General features: G+C 43.9%; 1 protein-coding gene across 2 annotated transcripts in view; it reads left to right on the plus strand.

The window, feature by feature from the left end:
- ECPAS (Ecm29 proteasome adaptor and scaffold) overlaps nucleotides 1–17,194 on the plus strand; it is a 184,324-nt gene that overhangs the window by 64,376 nt on the left and 102,754 nt on the right. For both annotated transcript variants that reach the window (XM_068234316.1, XM_068234317.1), the window contains 4 exons: nucleotides 1,216–1,339; nucleotides 5,002–5,147; nucleotides 9,078–9,132; nucleotides 16,211–16,325. In XM_068234316.1, the coding sequence (XP_068090417.1) occupies nucleotides 1,216–1,339; nucleotides 5,002–5,147; nucleotides 9,078–9,132; nucleotides 16,211–16,325 (440 nt within the window). The remainder of the gene's footprint in view (nucleotides 1–1,215; nucleotides 1,340–5,001; nucleotides 5,148–9,077; nucleotides 9,133–16,210; nucleotides 16,326–17,194) is intronic.

The following is a 17,194-nucleotide window of genomic DNA, read 5'->3' on the forward strand; positions in this document are numbered from 1 at the left end:
GCATAGATTTAGACTAATAAATAGTTTGGTGCATAAACATATAAGGACTCAACAAGTCTAGCCAACAATCAAAGACGAACACTGGTAGAACTCCCAATCACAGAGCTGCACCAGATGCATCCTACTCTGTGTAACAATTGCATAGAAAGGTTAATAGCGGTCTATCTGCATACAGCAATTGGAAAAGTTCACCATCAGCTTAACATGGAATGGCAGCTCAGTTACCACCCTCCTGTAGTGCTCCTGGACACAGAGCTTAAAGAGACTCTGTAACAAAAATGTCATCCTGTTTTCTACCATCCTACAAGTTCCTAAACCTACTCTGTGCTCTGGCTTACTGCAGCACTTTCTACTATCACCGTCTCTGTAATAAATCAATGCATCTTTCCCCTGTCGGACTTGTCGCCCTGTGTCTGGAAGGCTGCCAACTCTTCAGTGTGATCTGCTATGCAGGCCCCCCTCCAGGCCCCTCTATGCACACTCCCGTGTGTGTGCATTTACATAAGCCAGCAGCGTCTCTGCTCACTGATATCAGCTGTGAAAGGAGCTGGGTTGACACATGCTGAGGAATTACAGACGCAGGCAGAGCTGTCTGCAGCAAGAAACAATCAGCCTCACAGCCTGTCACTCTTCAGTGCATGAGAGCTGCAGGGGACAGAAGGTAAACACACAAATTATCTTTTGATATTCAAAAGTAAGGCTGTATACAGCCTGCTTGTGTATGGATGTATTTTCTATGTGTGGACATACTGTACATCAACCTACTTCCTGTTTTGGTGGCCATTTTGTTTGTTTATAAACAAACTTTTTAAAACTGTTTTTGACTAATTAATGCGGCGAGGAGCGGCGAAATTGTGACAGAGGGTAATAGATGTCCCCTAACGCACTGGTATGTTTACTTTTGTGCGATTTTAACAATACAGATTCTCTTTAAGAACATGTAATGCAGTTTATCAATGCATAGTTAACACACTGGTCAGTCGCAGATGAAAGGCAGAGGATTGCAGTGTCCAGGCAAGATGGCAGAGATCCTTGCTGGAAATGTCTACGGCTGGTTGCTGTGCTTAAAGTTCACAGTCTCACCACTGTGCGCAGAGTTCCAAGATTGGTGAAACTTGGAACTCTGAGGTAGGTTAATGAGCAAAGTACAAAGCTTCCCGAAGAACAGACCGAGTAATAGCTAATCTAATTTTTGCTAATTTTTCCCCTCTACAGGCAAAACAAGTGGAGCTTCAGTTTACAGTCGGGGAAGCAATCACTAATGCAGCTATTGGAACAAAATCTGCAGCAGCCAGAGACATTTGGATCGTTGCTGAAGAGGATTATCACCCACGCTCTGGTAAATAGTTTCCAGAACGCAACGTGACATATCGGCTTTGTTTGTTTTTAAAGAAAGTGAACACTTTTTTAATAAGTTTATTCACTTTAAAATGAACAAGCTATAACCAAACAGAATTATTTTTACTGAAGACTATCAAGTACAAATGAATCCTTAAACACATGCTGCAATTGAATGGTTAATCGCACAGGCATACACCGCCTCTGCTAGACTGAAAAATGCATGCCCTGCATCCAAGACAAGTGCTAACATTTATTAAACTAGGAGGAACTTTAGCTTCCAATATGGTTTGCATGCAAAGTATATTCTACTAGACACTTGCGCCACGGTGAGGAAAACCTCCGGGCAAGTGACCTAACCTAAATTTAAAACCTTGGGAGCAGCTAAGCAAAAAAATGTGCAACTTACATTTGGTTGAACAGCGAGGAGAACGCCAGCGCATACCACTAAGGCTGCATCCGAAATGACCACCAGCTCAGTGTGCAGCACCTAAATAGATTTTCTGCACACTTTGCATTCAATTCAGATGCAAATCTGCTACTACTTATTATGCAAACAGGAAACTCAGGAGGAGGGGCTGGGAGCAGCTAACCTGACAGTTACATAGTTACAAAGTTAAGAAAAGGCGGGGGGGAAAGGCTGCGCGTCCCTAAACACATGCTGCAATTGAATGGTTAATCGCACAGGCATACACCGCCTCCCCTCACCTTTTCTTAACTTTGTAACTATGTAACTGTCAGGTTAGCTGCTCCCAGCCCCTCCTCCTGAGTTTCCTGTTTGCATAATAAGTAGTAGCAGATTTGCATCTAAATTGAATGCAAAGTGTGCAGAAAATCTATTTAGGTGCTCTGAGTGCTCACTCTGAGGTTAGGTCACACTGAGCTGGTGGTCATTTCGGATGCAGCCTTAGTGGTATGCGCTGGCGTTCTCCTCGCTGTTCAAACAAATGAATCCTTGTTTGGAGCAGTGAGATATTGCACTGTAGTTTTGCATTGCAGGCCTGCGTCTTGTGTGGACAGAAAGAAATATGTGCACATTTTCAGCATATAGGACAGCCACTTTCTATTTGCGAAATGTATGAAAATGTTTGCCTTTCACATGCAGAGCCATTGAGAATCATTGTGCGCAATTCAGATGTTAGCAAAAAAAACTGCAGCAGCTGCAGCCTGTGTGCATTGTTTTTGGATAGGAACTGACACATAAAAATGCTTTAATTGAAAACTAGCCCATTGAAGATGGATTGGAGTTCCTATGCGAATTCGCATGTTTACTTTCAGTGGAAATGGGCCTTTATCCATTTATGTAACTCCCTAAGGAGGGCCTTTGTGTTTGCTATGCATTGCGTTTTAATGAGTTTTTTTTTCTCCATGTCAGTGCATTGTTAAAAGTTTAAGTTCCTTCTGGTGCGTGCACACGCACTACTGGTTAGAATGATGGGTCAGTCAGACCCTCCCGCTGGGCGGGCGTTCCCCCTTCAGTAGTGCGTGTGTACAGTCTATCAGCAGACTGATAAGGCTGCTTCTGAACGATCCGTCGAACAGATCGTTCAGAAACAGCCTCATCAGTCTGTCTGACAGACTGTACGAACGCAGTACTGTCGGGAGATCGCCCGCCCAGCGGGAGGGTCTGACTGACCCGTCGTCGTAACCAGTAGTGCGTGTGTACGCACCTTTAGAGGAGCTAAACTCAGAACTTCCTCCCTGTTTTTAAAGGCAGATAAGCCACAGCATAATAACCTTTAGGGGAAAAAACATTTCGTCATTACAATTTTTATGCACATTCCTGGGACCACAGAAAAGGTTCAGTGTTAATGCACAGTTATTGCACAGCTCAGACACCGCTCACAGCCCTGATTCACACATGCTTATAACTGCTAAGTAGACAGACTAATATCTCTAAATCGCATGTCAAACTCTGGCCCGCAGCGCCAGAAAACTTGGCCCGCCGCTACCTTTTAAATTAACATTAGCTGTGGCCCACCGCTACTTTTTTAATTAACATTAGCTGTGGCCCGCAGCGCTTTGAAAGCTGGCCCGCAGCCACGCTAGAGGGTCTGCCCTTGCCCAAAGCTAGAGGGTCCGCCCTGTCCCGCCCTTCATCCTCACATGAGTGATAGAGCGTTGCTACGCTCTATCACTTACCTGCTCCGCCTCCCTACTTGCTCCGCCTCCCATCACTTCCCCATGATGGCCAGTTATCTCCCTCCCTCCTCTCTTTGCCGCTGGCCGTTGCACTCTCCGGTGCAGCGGGTGGCGGCAGTTCTGCATTCTGCACACCGGCGTGACCCCAGTACTGAACACAGGAGAACAGTGTGTCCCTGGCTGCTGGCGCCGTATACAGGAAGTTCCTGTATATGTGTCATTCTCCAGTGTGGGGATCACGCTGGTGTGCAGAATGCAGAATTGCCACCACCCGCTGCAGCGGTGAGTGCAACGGCCAGCGGGCAATTACTGGGACACCTACCTACCTATACATGGGCACCTACCTATTACCTGGCTACCTACACTGGAGGCACCTACCTATTGCCTGTCTACCTATACTAGGGCACCTACCTATGCATATCTACCTATACTAGGTTACCTACCTATTGCCTGGCTACCTATACTGAGGCACCTACCTATTGCCTGTCTACCTATACTAGGGCACCTACCTATGCATATCTACCTATACTAGGGTACCTACCTATTGCCTGGCTACCTATACTGAGGCACCTACCTATGCCTAGCTACATATACTGGGGCACCTACCTATTGCCTGGCTACCTAGTATAGTGGCACACCTACCTATTGCCTGGCTACCTATACTGAGGCATCAACCGATTGCCTGGCTACCTATACTGGCACACCTACCTATTTCCTGGCTACTTATACTGGAACACCTACCTATTGCCTGGCTGCCTATACTGGCACACCTACCTATTTCCTGGCTACTTATACTGGCACACCTACCTATTGCCTGGCTGCCTATACTGGCACACCTACCTATTGCCTGGTTAACTAAACAAAAGCACTTACCTATTGCCTAGCTACCTAAACTGGGACACTTGCCTATTGCCTGGCTACCTATACTGAGGCACCTACCTATGCATGGCTACCTATAGTGGGGCACCTGCTAAGCCTGGCTGCCTATACTGAGGCACCTACTTATGCCTAGCTACCTATAGTGGGGCACATATGCCTGGCTACCTATACTGGGGCACCTGCTATTCCTAGCTACTACCTATTCTGGGGCTCCTATGCCTGGCTACTTATACTGGTGGCACATACCTGGCTAACCTTTACTCGGGGCAACCATGCCTGGTTAACCTAAATAGGGTTTTTGTTTTTTGTTGCACCACAGCTATAACGTGCGGTGCAAATTGGGGGATGTTGTGCGATCATTCCAAATGGGGGGTGGTAGGAGAGAATAAATATGGCCGTCAGCCCTCGACCTGGTTTGAGTTTTACCTTTCGGCCCTCTGTCTATTTGAGTTTGACACCCCTGCTTTAAATGCACACAGTGAATTTCTTAGCAACTATGTGTTTTCATGGTGTGCTGTGCATGAGTTTGGGTCCACTTTAATGCTTGTTTTGTTGCTTTTTAAAAAAAAAAATGTATTAATACACTTTTAAAGATTGTCAAAGTATTTACGGACTGCATCTATTTTCCTTATTTTCGAACAGATGTGAAGGACAATGATGTGGTCGCATGGGTTTTGGACCAGATTCTCAACAAACATGTTGTCAGTGTAAATCCACATGTCCGTCAGGCTTCATGCATATGGCTCCTGTCTCTGGTGAAGAAGCTCAGTAATCATGTTGAAATAAAGGTTAGGTTTGTATCTACACTACATGGGTACATGGCTGGGTTAAAGTCCTCGTTCCTTCAAAAATTTCTTATAATTGCATTTCATAGAAGTGCTATTATAAAATGTTCAATGCAAACATGCGCTTAAAAAATGCTTATACAATAGGGTTTTAGGCCCAGTGCACACCGTTTTTCAGAGCGGTTTGTGTTTTTCCTATACTTTACACTGAGGACGAAACGCTTCAGAAAACCGCAAACGTGCAGCAGAAGGCATGTTTGCGACTGGGCAAAAACCTCAAACCGCCGGTGTGCACCATCCCATTGCAATACATTAGCCAAGAGGTTTTACAGGCGGATGCGGCCGGCGGATCGCTCCAAAAACCGCTCGGTGTGCACTAGGCCTTACATTCCATTTTACACGAGTGATATTTTTGTGTCCTGTATGACCAGATAAAGCAAAGAACATTTATCCAACACATTCACAAATATAGCATATCTTGTATACTGTATATTATTTGTTGTATAAGATATGTGCTTGTTTATAAAGATGTGACCATCTGATTGCAGATTGTAATACTTTATTCATCAGAAGATTACCCATTTAAGGTTGCCATATTTGTAGAGACCCACACTGTTCTGATCACCTACCGTAATTATTGTACTGTGGGATCTGAAGCGCCATTCACTTGAATGCAGCCTCTGATCAGTAGCGGTAGTAGGCTGTAATCATTAACTTAAATTTGTCCTTGTGGATTACGAATAGTTGAAGATTGGCCAGATTTTTTTTTTTTTTTTTTTAAGTCCCTTGCTCCCCTCCCTGCCCTGCCGATAGTACTCTCCACTTTCAAAATTGCATTGCTATCTGGCGATCTAAAATGTGGCAGTTATGTTGGTCATCACTTTATAAATACTGTGATCACAGAAGGTAATATGATGGGTGGCGTTAAAGGAAGTGATCAGCAATTAGGGAGCAGCTGATTGTCTTATTCATAAGGGCCCTTTTCCACAGGTGGCTGAGCTACATGCTCAGCAAGCAGTTACAGGCAGCAGCAAGCAGTTGTGAGAGTTCGACAGTCTTTTCACTGCCTATCAACTGCTCATGGAAAAGGGGCCTTTAGGGCTTATTTCCACAGCAGTTGATCTGTGTGCTCAGCAAGCAGTTGCCAGGCAGCAGCAAGCAGTTGCCAGGCAGCAGCAAGCAGTTGCCAGGCAGCAGCAAGCAGTTGCCAGGCAGCAGCAAGCAGTTGCCAGGCAGCAGCAAGCAGTTGCCAGGCAGCAGCAAGCAGTTGCCAGGCAGCAGCAAGCAGTTGCCAGGCAGCAGCAAGCAGTTGCCAGGCAGCAGCAAGCAGTTGCCAGGCAGCAGCAAGCAGTTGCCAGGCAGCAGCAAGCAGTTGCCAGGCAGCAGCAAGCAGTTGCCAGGCAGCAGCAAGCAGTTGCCAGGCAGCAGCAAGCAGTTGTCAGTTTGAGGCTTTTCACTGCCTATCAACTGCTTGTGGAAATGAGGCCTTAATGTGGCATTCAGCAAATCCGTCTATTATTTCTGTTTAAAGAGACCTTGAAGCCTTACAAATTAATACTTTTTTTAGCCAGACCTCTTTATAATTAATAGCACTGCTGGAACGCTGCTATCCTGCGGCAAAACAAGGGCTTAATTACCCCCAAATACCGGGACAAAAATCCACGACTTTCCTGGTCATGGACTTTGCTGCCCGGGGATGCAGAGCTTTGAGCTGCAGCTCTGCCTCCATTCGCGTCAGTCCACTGTGAATCTCCGCCTCTCCCCCGCCCCTCTCAGTGAAAGAAGACTGAGAGGGGTGGGAGAGAGGCGGCGATCAGCAGGGATTGATGCGATGCGAGGAGAGGCAGCGCTACTGCTCATGGCTCTCTCTCTAACAGAAAGGAGCCCCTCAATTTGCCCTGGGGATTCTGGGGTGAGTAAGCCCACGTTTTGCCGCGGGATAGTGGCGTTTCAGCAGTGCTATTAATTTATAAAGAGGTCTGGCTAAAAAAAAAGTGTTAATTTTTAAGGCTTCAGAGTCTCTTTAAATGCTTACAATGAGCATCTAAAGCCACATTTATAAATAAGTCCCTTTAAAATATATGTACAGGGAGTGCAGAATTATTAGGCAAATTAGTATTTTGACCACATCATCCTCTTTATGCATGTTGTCTTACTCCAAGCTGTATAGGCTCGAAAGCCTACTATCAATTAAGCATATTAGGTGATGTGCATCTCTGTAATGACATCAACACCCTATATCAGGTCTGCATAATTATTAGGCAACTTCCTTTCCTTTGACAAAATGGGTCAAAAGAAGGACTTGACAGGCTCCGAAAAGTCAAAAATAGTGAGATATCTTTCAAAGGGATGCAGCACTCTTAAAATTGCAAAGCTTCTGAAGCGTGATCATCGAACAATCAAGCGTTTCATTCAAAATAGTCAACAGGGTCGCAAGAAGCGTGTGGAAAAACCAAGGCGCAAAATAACTGCCCATGAACTGAGAAAGTCAAGCGTGCAGCTGCCAAGATGCCACTTGCCACCAGTTTGGCCATATTTCAGAGCTGCAACATCACTGGAGTGTCCAAAACCACAAGGTGTGCAATACTCAGAGACATGGCCAAGGTAAGAAAGGCTGAAAGACGACCACCACTGAACAAGACACACAAGCTGAAACGTCAAGACTGGGCCAAGAAACATCTCAAGACTGCTTTTTCTAAGGTTTTATGGACTGATGAAATGAGTGAGTCTTGATGGGCCAGATGGATGGGCCCGTGGCTGGATTGGTAAAGGGCAGAGAGCTCCAGTCCGACTCAGATGCCAGCAAGGTGGAGGTGGAGTACTGGTTTGGGCTGGTATCATCAAAGATGAGCTTGTGGGGCTTTTTCGGGTTGAGGATGGAGTCAATCTCAACTCCCAGTCCTACTGCCAGTTTCTGGAAGACACCTTCTTCAAGCAGTGGTACAGGAAGAAGTCTACATCCTTCAAGAAAAACATGATTTTCATGCAGGACAATGCTCCATCACACGCGTCCAAGTACTCCACAGCGTGGCTGGGAAGAAAGGGTATAAAAGAAGAAAAACTAATGACATGGCCTCCTTATTCACCTGATCTGAACCACATTGAGAACCTGTGGTCCATCATAAAATGTGAGATTTACAAGGAGGGAAAACAGTACACCTCTCTGAACAGTGTCTGGGAGGCTGTGGTTGCTGCTGCACGCAATGTTGATGGTGAACAGATCAAAACACTGACAGAATCCATGGATGGCAGGCTTTTGAGTGTCCTTGCAAAGAAAGAAAGAAAGGTGGCTATATTGGTCACTGATTTGTTTTGTTGTTGAATGTCAGACATGTATATTTGTGAATGTTGAGATGTTATATTGGTTTCACTGGTAAAAATAAATAATTGAAATGGGTATTTGTTTTTTGTTAAGTTGCCTAATAATTATGCACAGTAATAGTCACCTGCACACACAGATATCCCCCTAAAATAGCTAAAACTAAAAACAAACTAAAAACTACTTTCAAAAATATTCAGCTTTGATATTAATGAGTTTTTTGGTTTCATTGAGAACATGGTTGTTGTTCAATAATACAATTATTCCTCAAAAATACCACTTGCCTAATAATTCTGCACTCTCTGTATAAAACAAGAAGTGTTTGGTAAACCTTATTTTACTTTAGGGTTCAGTATGGCATGTTAATGCTGTGTGAATAATGTCAAATTGATGGTGCTCAAAGTCCAGATATATGTTTAGCACAGTGCTTGTTCTGGATGTTTCATTGCTTCAGGGTTAGTGAATGGCACAATGTAATCAGTAATTCACATTTATACTGTACAAGTGATGTTTATGGCATTTACTTGCCGATATGTATTCAGTGCGATCTAATTGGGGGATGTTGCTACACAGTTTTAGTTTTATTATTTATTTTGATTTTTTTTTCTTTTTAGACAAAACTAAAGGAAATTCAAAGTGCCTTTATATCTGTTTTATCAGAAAATGATGGTATGTATATATGTCCCAAACTTTTATATAGCAAATTTAAAATGTATAAACAGCGTTATAAATTATTATACAGTAGTAATGCAAATGCAACATCTTCATTGCTTATATTTGAGTGCTTTCTTGTTCAGTTACTGATTTGAACTATCTTCCATGATAGAATGGACCTCAGGGAGGGGAAGATTATTGTTCTGGTTGTGTTGCTAGCTTGGTCCTCATTGATTAATATCCCTGGTGACCATGAAGGAATCTTAACAGACCTGACTAAAACATGTTGTTTTTTGTTGTTGTTTTTTTTAAGCGCGATGGAGAAGTATTAATACTTTTGTGAGGTCTTTATTGCCATTTTTGTGTTCCTAACAGTATATCATACTCCTATTGTAGCTATTGGACAGAAAGTGAAATCTTATCAACATGGATGCAGACAGTAATGAATGCCTGAAAGAGATTCTGAAATTTTCTAGCATATTGGCTGGATCTTGGCTAACTGTAATAATTTCATGTGGGGATAAAAGACACTGTAATATGGATATATTGATATAAATAGACTTTCATCAACTACTCAAATCCTTACATTTAATCTTGTACCAAAAAATGTAGTCCCCTAATTGTTCTATACAGTGTACATCAGAAATGTGTTTCAGGAAATAAAAATTATGTAGAGCTTATGCAAGATAGGTGTAGATGTCTACTGATATGTTCAAGACTTTAACTGAGCACTTTCTGACAGGTTTTGCACTTGTCCATCTCCTCATAGGGGAATACAATATCTAGGTTTCCTTTATTATTTCCAGAAGCACTCCCTGAAAAGGATCTATATAAAGATGCTGCCCAGCTTTTCTACTCCTTGCACTCTATTCTCACAGTTAAAGGGAACCCAAGGTGAGAGTGATATGAAGGCTGCCATATTTATTTCCTTTTGATCAATACCAGCTGCCTGGCAGTCCTGATCCTGTGTCTCTAATACTTTTAGCCATAGACCCTGAACAAGCATATGCAGATCAGGTTTGTTCTCCTGGGGGGTACTCGCCTCTGGAGGGGGAAGCCTCAGGGTCCCGATGAGGCTTCCCCCTCCCCTGTAACTGCAGGCAATCCAGTGCTGGCTCCCTCGAAGCGTCCTACAATCCTGGCTCGACAAGTCTGACAATATATTTACCTTCCCTGGCTCCAGCGGGGGCACTGTTGCGGCTCTCAGCACGGAGATAGGCGGAAATAGCAGGAGACTTATGCCTGCGCAGTAGAGCGGACCTACAGCGATCGGCTATTTCCGCCCATCTCCAAGCGGAGAGCCGATCCTGCGATGGAGCCGGGAAGATAAATATTTACATCCCCGCTGTTCAGAGGGGCACAGCAAGACCATCGTGGGACACAGGAGGACGGGGGAAGCCTCGATAGGATCCGGAGGGTTCCACCACCCTAGGGGAGTAAACCCCTCCCCCCCCCCAGGGGAACTTTTTTTTTTTTTTTTTTCTTTAAAGGGTTTTGATTCAGACACTACATATGCCAGAAATCTAGGTCAGCCAGGCAACTAGCATGGTTTACAAGGAAATAAATATGGCAGCCTGCATGTCACTCTCGCCTCGGGTTTACTTAAAAAATCATGCCTCTGTCATCTGGGTAGTGCTACTGAAAATGAAGGAAACCTTATGGAGGGACCACACTTGTGTCCACGGACAATGCCCATTTTTTTCTGTGGCTGATTTTGAGCTTTTATTGTGCATTTGAACCTATGTGTCATCCACTTCAGACGGCAGGAACCTTCTGGCAGTCTAGGGGAATTGCATGCACTACTGTATCTGCTTTGGTTTTTATTTGGAGGTTTTTTTAAAGTGCATATGAATTGTGGATATCCAAATGATCATGTGTCACCAATGTAAAAACTTGCAAATGAGTTTAAAGAGGAACTCCAGTGAAAATAATGTAATAAAAAAAGTGCTTCATTTTTACCATAATTATGTATAAATGATTTAGTCATTGTTTGCCCATTGTAAAATCTTTTAAATCCCTGATTTACATTCTGACATTTATCACATGGTGACATTTTTACTGCTGCCAGGTGATGTAGCTGCTGCTTGCTTTTTTGGCAGTTGGAAACAGCTGTAAACGGCTATTTCCCACAATGCAACAAGGTTCACAGATGGGAAACTGCCAGGAACATGGTCCTCATAGTTTCTTGTGGGAGGGCTTTCACCACAATATCAGCCATACAAAGCCCCCTGATGATCCATTTGTGAAAAGGAATAGATTTCTCGTGTAAAAGAGGGGTAACAGCTGCTGATTGGGATGAAGTTCAATTCTTGGTCACGGTTTCTCTTTAAGCAAGTGTTGAGTTGAAAGGAAATGTCAGGCAAAAACTCTCCCACTCTACTTACACGGGGCATCCTCCAGCCCCTTGCAGTCGACATGTCCCACGCTGCAGCTCTGTTCTCAGCCGCTGGCACAGGGTCCCCGCTGGTGCAGAGTTCATCCTCTACTGCCGCTGTGCGAGTGCGGCTGTCAATCAAGTCCACGTTATCCGGAGTGCACTGTGCAGGCACAGAAATACTGCGCAGTACACTCCGGACAACATTGACTTGATTGACAGAGGCGCAGGCACAGTAGAGGACGACCTCGAGGTCAGCCTCTGCACCAGCGGGGACCCCGAGCCGGTGGCCGAGAGTGGAGCTGCGGCGTTGGACATGTCAGCTACAAGGGACTGGAGGAAGCCCCGGGTAAGCAGAGCTGGGGGAGAGTTTTTTGCGTAAACTTCTTTTTTTTTTTTTTAAGCAAGTGTGGTCCCAACCACCAAGTTTCTCCCATGAGGAGAGATGTACTTGTTCAAGCCGTATAGTAAATGATCAGGTTTTTTTTTTCTGGTCTGAATGTACATCTTGTATCGATGTGTGTACTCATGTATTTTACAGTTTTCATACTGCTCCTTTTAGTCTTTGTTTACTGACTGAAAGCAGACAAGGGAAAAGTGTGCAAGATACTTTTATGTAGTGTGTACCCTCACTTATATAGTGTGTACCCAATGCATGTTGTAAGTTTGAGAACAGCAAGCTAAGTACTTAAAGCTAAGCTGTCACAAGCCCAGGCAATAGCAAATGATCTACGACTAAGGACCCAGGAGGGTCGGAAACGCGTCAGCTCTTGTGCTGCCATGTACCACTGTTGTACCTTTTTTAATGATGATCGAAAAAAGATATGTATTTTTAATACGATGGAGTGTGCACAACTTTGCTTCAAATGGCAAATGATCATTTGATTAAAAAAAGTACACCATCCAAGGGTATCCCCTGCATTACAGACCAGTTCCAGATATTTTAAAGTACACTTGAGGCAACAGGATATAAAAGTTTTATACATACCTGTGCCTTCCTCCAGCCTCCTGCGCACCGATCGCTCCCTTGCTCACCTTACCCCGACTGGCGAATCTAACGGGGTATCTACCGAGCAATCCAGGAGGCTGAGGATTGCGGCAAGGAAGCAATCAGCATGGAGGGTTCTGGAGGAAGCCCCAGGTATGTGTAAAACTTTTATACCCACTCATCTCAAGTACACTTTAAGGGCCTCTTCACACTGTGCATGTTGCATAATGTGCATTTTATTCAACGCATAACGTGCGCATTTTAAGGCATGCACTATACTATATTTACAGTCACTTGTATTATAACATGCACACCTGCAGTAGTGTCAAATGCATTATGCTGCATGTTATTACATGCATGGCAATTCTTGATCAATTGTAGATGGACAGCACTCCAGCAGTCTCACTTGTGATGTGCCTGGCTAAATGGAAACGAGCACTCTAGTTCCAATGTACAGCACAATCGTAGTAGCCGGCACCATCTATTTAATAGCTCTTTTTATTGCTTAAAAAGACGCATGATAAGGAAACAACAGCGACGTTTCGGAGTAAACCTCCTTTCTCAAGCTCTATCAGTGTCTAAATCATATACACATTTCACTTTCTTTTATATACAGCAAGATGGAGTAGTAGCCTATCACGCATCAGGGCCACAATGTGGCGACCAATCCCCGTCCGCCTTGTCTTGCGGACCTGGTGGGGAACTTATTTTCTTTGCCTCCCTGACATGCGTACAAGTTGATGTATCATCCTACGCAAGCGGGGCGAGAAGGCGCAACCCACCACCGAGACCATCAGAACGCCGACCAATCACGATGAGGCAGCAGTTAACGTCACCCACCAGTCACGCCCACTAAGTGGCGGACTAGATGGGGAACTGTCTCTCGTGCGGCCGATAACAAGGCCGCCCACTGGACTGACGTTGAACACACGTGGCTTGCCCTGTTGCTACGCAGCGGGGCGGAAGGCGTACCTAGTCTCCGATGTTTACATCAGCAACGCACGTGGTGGCTGACGTCCGCCCCCACGTGTGTTCAACGTCAGTCCAGTGGGCGGCCTTGTTATCGGCCGCGCGAGAGACAGTTCCCCATCTAGTCCGCCACTTAGTGGGCGTGACTGGTGGGTGACGTTAACTGCTGCCTCATCGTGATTGGTCGGCGTTCTGATGGTCTCGGTGGTGGGTTGCGCCTTCTCGCCCCGCTTGCGTAGGATGATACATCCACTTGTACGCATGTCAGGGAGGCAAAGAAAATAAGTCCCCACCAGGTCCGCAAGACAAGGTGGACGGGGATTGGTCGCCACATTGTGGCCCTGATGCGTGATAGGCTACTACTCCATCTTGCTGTATATAAAAGAAAGTGAAATGTGTATATGATTTAGACACTGATAGAGCTTGAGAAAGGAGGTTTACTCCGAAACGTCGCTGTTGTTTCCTTATCATGTGTCTTTTTAAGCAATAAAAAGAGCTATTAAATAGATGGTGCCGGCTACTACGATTGTGCATTACATGCATGGCATGAATGGCCACATTCAAAATTATGGATAGCATGTTTCTATGCATTATTTACATGCTTAAAGGGAGCTAAGCACCTTTTTTTTTTTTCTCCTGGAATTTCTCCTGGTTTCTAATAGTTATAGGACCTGCCATATTTCCCCCTCCCCTTCTAGCAGTCCTTATTTACAGAAGTTACAGATGCTATCTTCACACCTTACCTGCTCTTTGAAGCAGTTGTCCTAATTACCCACCCCCCCTCTGTTGATGAAAGGTATTGTTTACTTCTTACTAATGTATGCAATAAAACAATTAAATTAGTTCTTAGCTACCTTAAACCTCTGCGGTTGGGCAGGCCGGCTGAAGTAGACTAATAAAACCTCTAATTTTTAAATGTAAAAATAAAAAGGTAAAATGGAAGGTTTTTTTATAACAAACATTGTTTTCATGTATTTTTAAAGTGCTATTGAGATGCCCTGGGTGCAAGGAAATGGTGCTTGGTTCACTTTGAGGGCCCGTTCTCACTTGAGTGGGAATCGTGTGATTCCCGCTCAAGGCAAACTGCTAGCTGTTTTGTAAAAACCGCTACAGCATGCAACACATGGCAGTGTTCTCACTGCCGCATTTGCGTTTAGCGTTAGCCGCAAACGTGTTACACGCAGCGGTTTGCCCGCGATTCGCATGCATAGCATGCTAATCGCAATCTCTCCAAAACCGCTGCAGTGTCTAGTGATATTTTTTTTTCCGCGTTAATCGCCGGAAAATCACTCCCGTTTGAGATTTTAGATGTGAACAGGCCCTAACTCTGATTGTGTGAACCAGCCATTAGAGGTGCTGAAATCTGGTCACAATTAATGTAAAGTGAGATACAGAGCTTGCTTTGTTGACCAATGAAGCCTTTCTTCATACAAAGGATCAATGTGAAAGCTGTGGAAGGGGAGGGGCTAAAGTTGTTATAGAAGACATAAGCCACCATATGCAGATTTTAGCAACAACCGTAAGCTCTGGAATACTAATCATTATGACATGCGGTTTTCACTGCAGCTAACTTAGTTGTTTTTTGTTTGGTTTTTTAATTATTTGCATATGGTATGGCCAAGAGGGCCTTAAAAGTATGCATGTAACCTCTAGTGAAGTGTGCTTAAAATAACTCAATAATGAAATGTACTTCCAGTATGGATTTTACATCTGTGCCAAATGAAAACTTGTCAGTGCCATTATTTACTGTAGAGAAAAGAAGGCATCACTAACCTATAGGCATGGGACCCACTTGAAGCATTTTGGAATCTCCACAAAAGTGCTAGGCTGTTAGACAATACGGGTGATTCCACTGCCGCGACTGCGATTTCCTCAAATTGCAATTATAGGTCCTGCAGTGATCCAAAGCCGTGATCGCTCTGGGAAATTATGCTGATAAACTTTGTACTTTGTCCTTTTGGAAATTCGTGGTGATTTCCGAAAGCTTCAGTGGGTCCCAGGCCTTAGTGTTTAGAGGATTTTATTTCACTAGGGGGATGAAAACGAATGTTGAGAGTCTCTTTGCAATTGTTGAAGTACTGAGAATCGTGTCAGAGAGCATTTTTCAGACAGCAATCAGCCCACACTGAATCAGTTAATTCATTTTCTTTATGCGTGCTGTATAGTGGCATACACTATATATACACTGGGGATGACCTGCCTTAGCTTGTCCTGAAATGAGGATTCTAGATTTGGCCTTTTGACTCATCAGTAGTCTAAATCAGTGTTTCTCAAACCTGTCCTCGTGACTCCACAATGGTACATGTTTTGCAGGCAACCTCACCTACGCATAGGTGGGGTAATTAGTGTCTCAGCTAGGTGGATTCCATGTAGCTTAGACACTTCTTACCCCACCTAGGTGAGGTTGCCTGAAAAACATGCACCGCTGGGGAGTCACAAGGACAGGTTTGAGAAACACTGGTCTAAATATTAAAATGCACAGCGTACAGAATTCCAAAATTTCTCCAATATGCACTGTAACTACAGTGTGGTACTGATGTTAATTGCCGTTGACTAAGGCAGGCATTGTAAAGTTACTATAATATGTGATGCAATCGTGCATAGCTATTGGCAAACATGTCTGACTAGGACTATGCCTTTACTGACTTGTGTTTAGGTGCAGTAAAGTTGATGCTGTTAAACTTTAATGTAGTTATTGTCTCAGTCCATTTATCAGCCTAACTCCTTTGAGTCCTTTGATAATTACAAACAATCTGTTGCAGAACTTAGCCAAGATGTTGCATCGAAAGGTCTTGGGTTGGTATATGAACTGGGCAGTGAACAAGATCAACAGGAGCTGGTGTCCATACTTGTGGACACTCTCATGACTGGGAAAAGGTACAGTGAATCCTCATGTATTGTGTGCCGTTTTGTAACTATCTTGCTCTTAAGGTTGGGGTCACTCTGGTGCTGCTAGACGGTAACAGAAATAGCTGGATATCTTTTTGCTAAGTGTTTTAGCCGTGAATAGCATACATCTGAATAGCATAAGTTCAGAAATGATTGTGTCTTAGAACTGTGATTCTGTGTAGAACTGTGGCAGCCCTGAATGGCCGCCTTGTCTTAAAGGGCCACTATCACTAAAAATTGTAAAACTTAAAAATGCTTGTATGCACATACTTATAAGATATGCATTCTCCAAGAGTAACCTGCACTATACAATACTTCCAATGTTGGTGTCCCTTATAGTAGGTAGTAAACATTTTACAGGATTTGGACAAGACCATTTCCTCATGGGGGATTCTCAGTACAGTATTTCCTTTATTCTTTTCAAAAGCACTAAGTGGAAAGTATCTAAGTAAAAATGCTGGCTGGCCCTCCTCTCTTACCTGCACACCATTCTGGCAGTTGGACTGAGCAGCTTCTGTTCAGTAAGTGCTTTTGAAGATAAAGGAAACCCTGATGTTCTCCATGATGAGCTGGCTAGTCCAAATCCTGTTAGCTGTCAGAAATTTACCATCAACTGTAAGTAACAGCAACATACAAACTAAGTATTGAATAGTGCATTTTACTCTGAGGAAAAAAAATACACTTCTTATATGTGTGCATACACGTTTAACTTTAAAAAAAAAAAATTCATGATGGTGGTCCTTTAACTGGGCAAATTGAGCTGTCAGATATTCCGCAAGCTAAACTCTCTCTGTTACTTTGCATTAAACATAGGAGGAAGTTTTTTTTTTTTTTTTGTATTATGTTTTTCTCTCCAA

The sequence above is a fragment of the Hyperolius riggenbachi genome, chromosome 1, assembly GCF_040937935.1.
Source record: "Hyperolius riggenbachi isolate aHypRig1 chromosome 1, aHypRig1.pri, whole genome shotgun sequence".
NCBI classification, from domain to species: Eukaryota; Metazoa; Chordata; class Amphibia; order Anura; family Hyperoliidae; genus Hyperolius; species Hyperolius riggenbachi.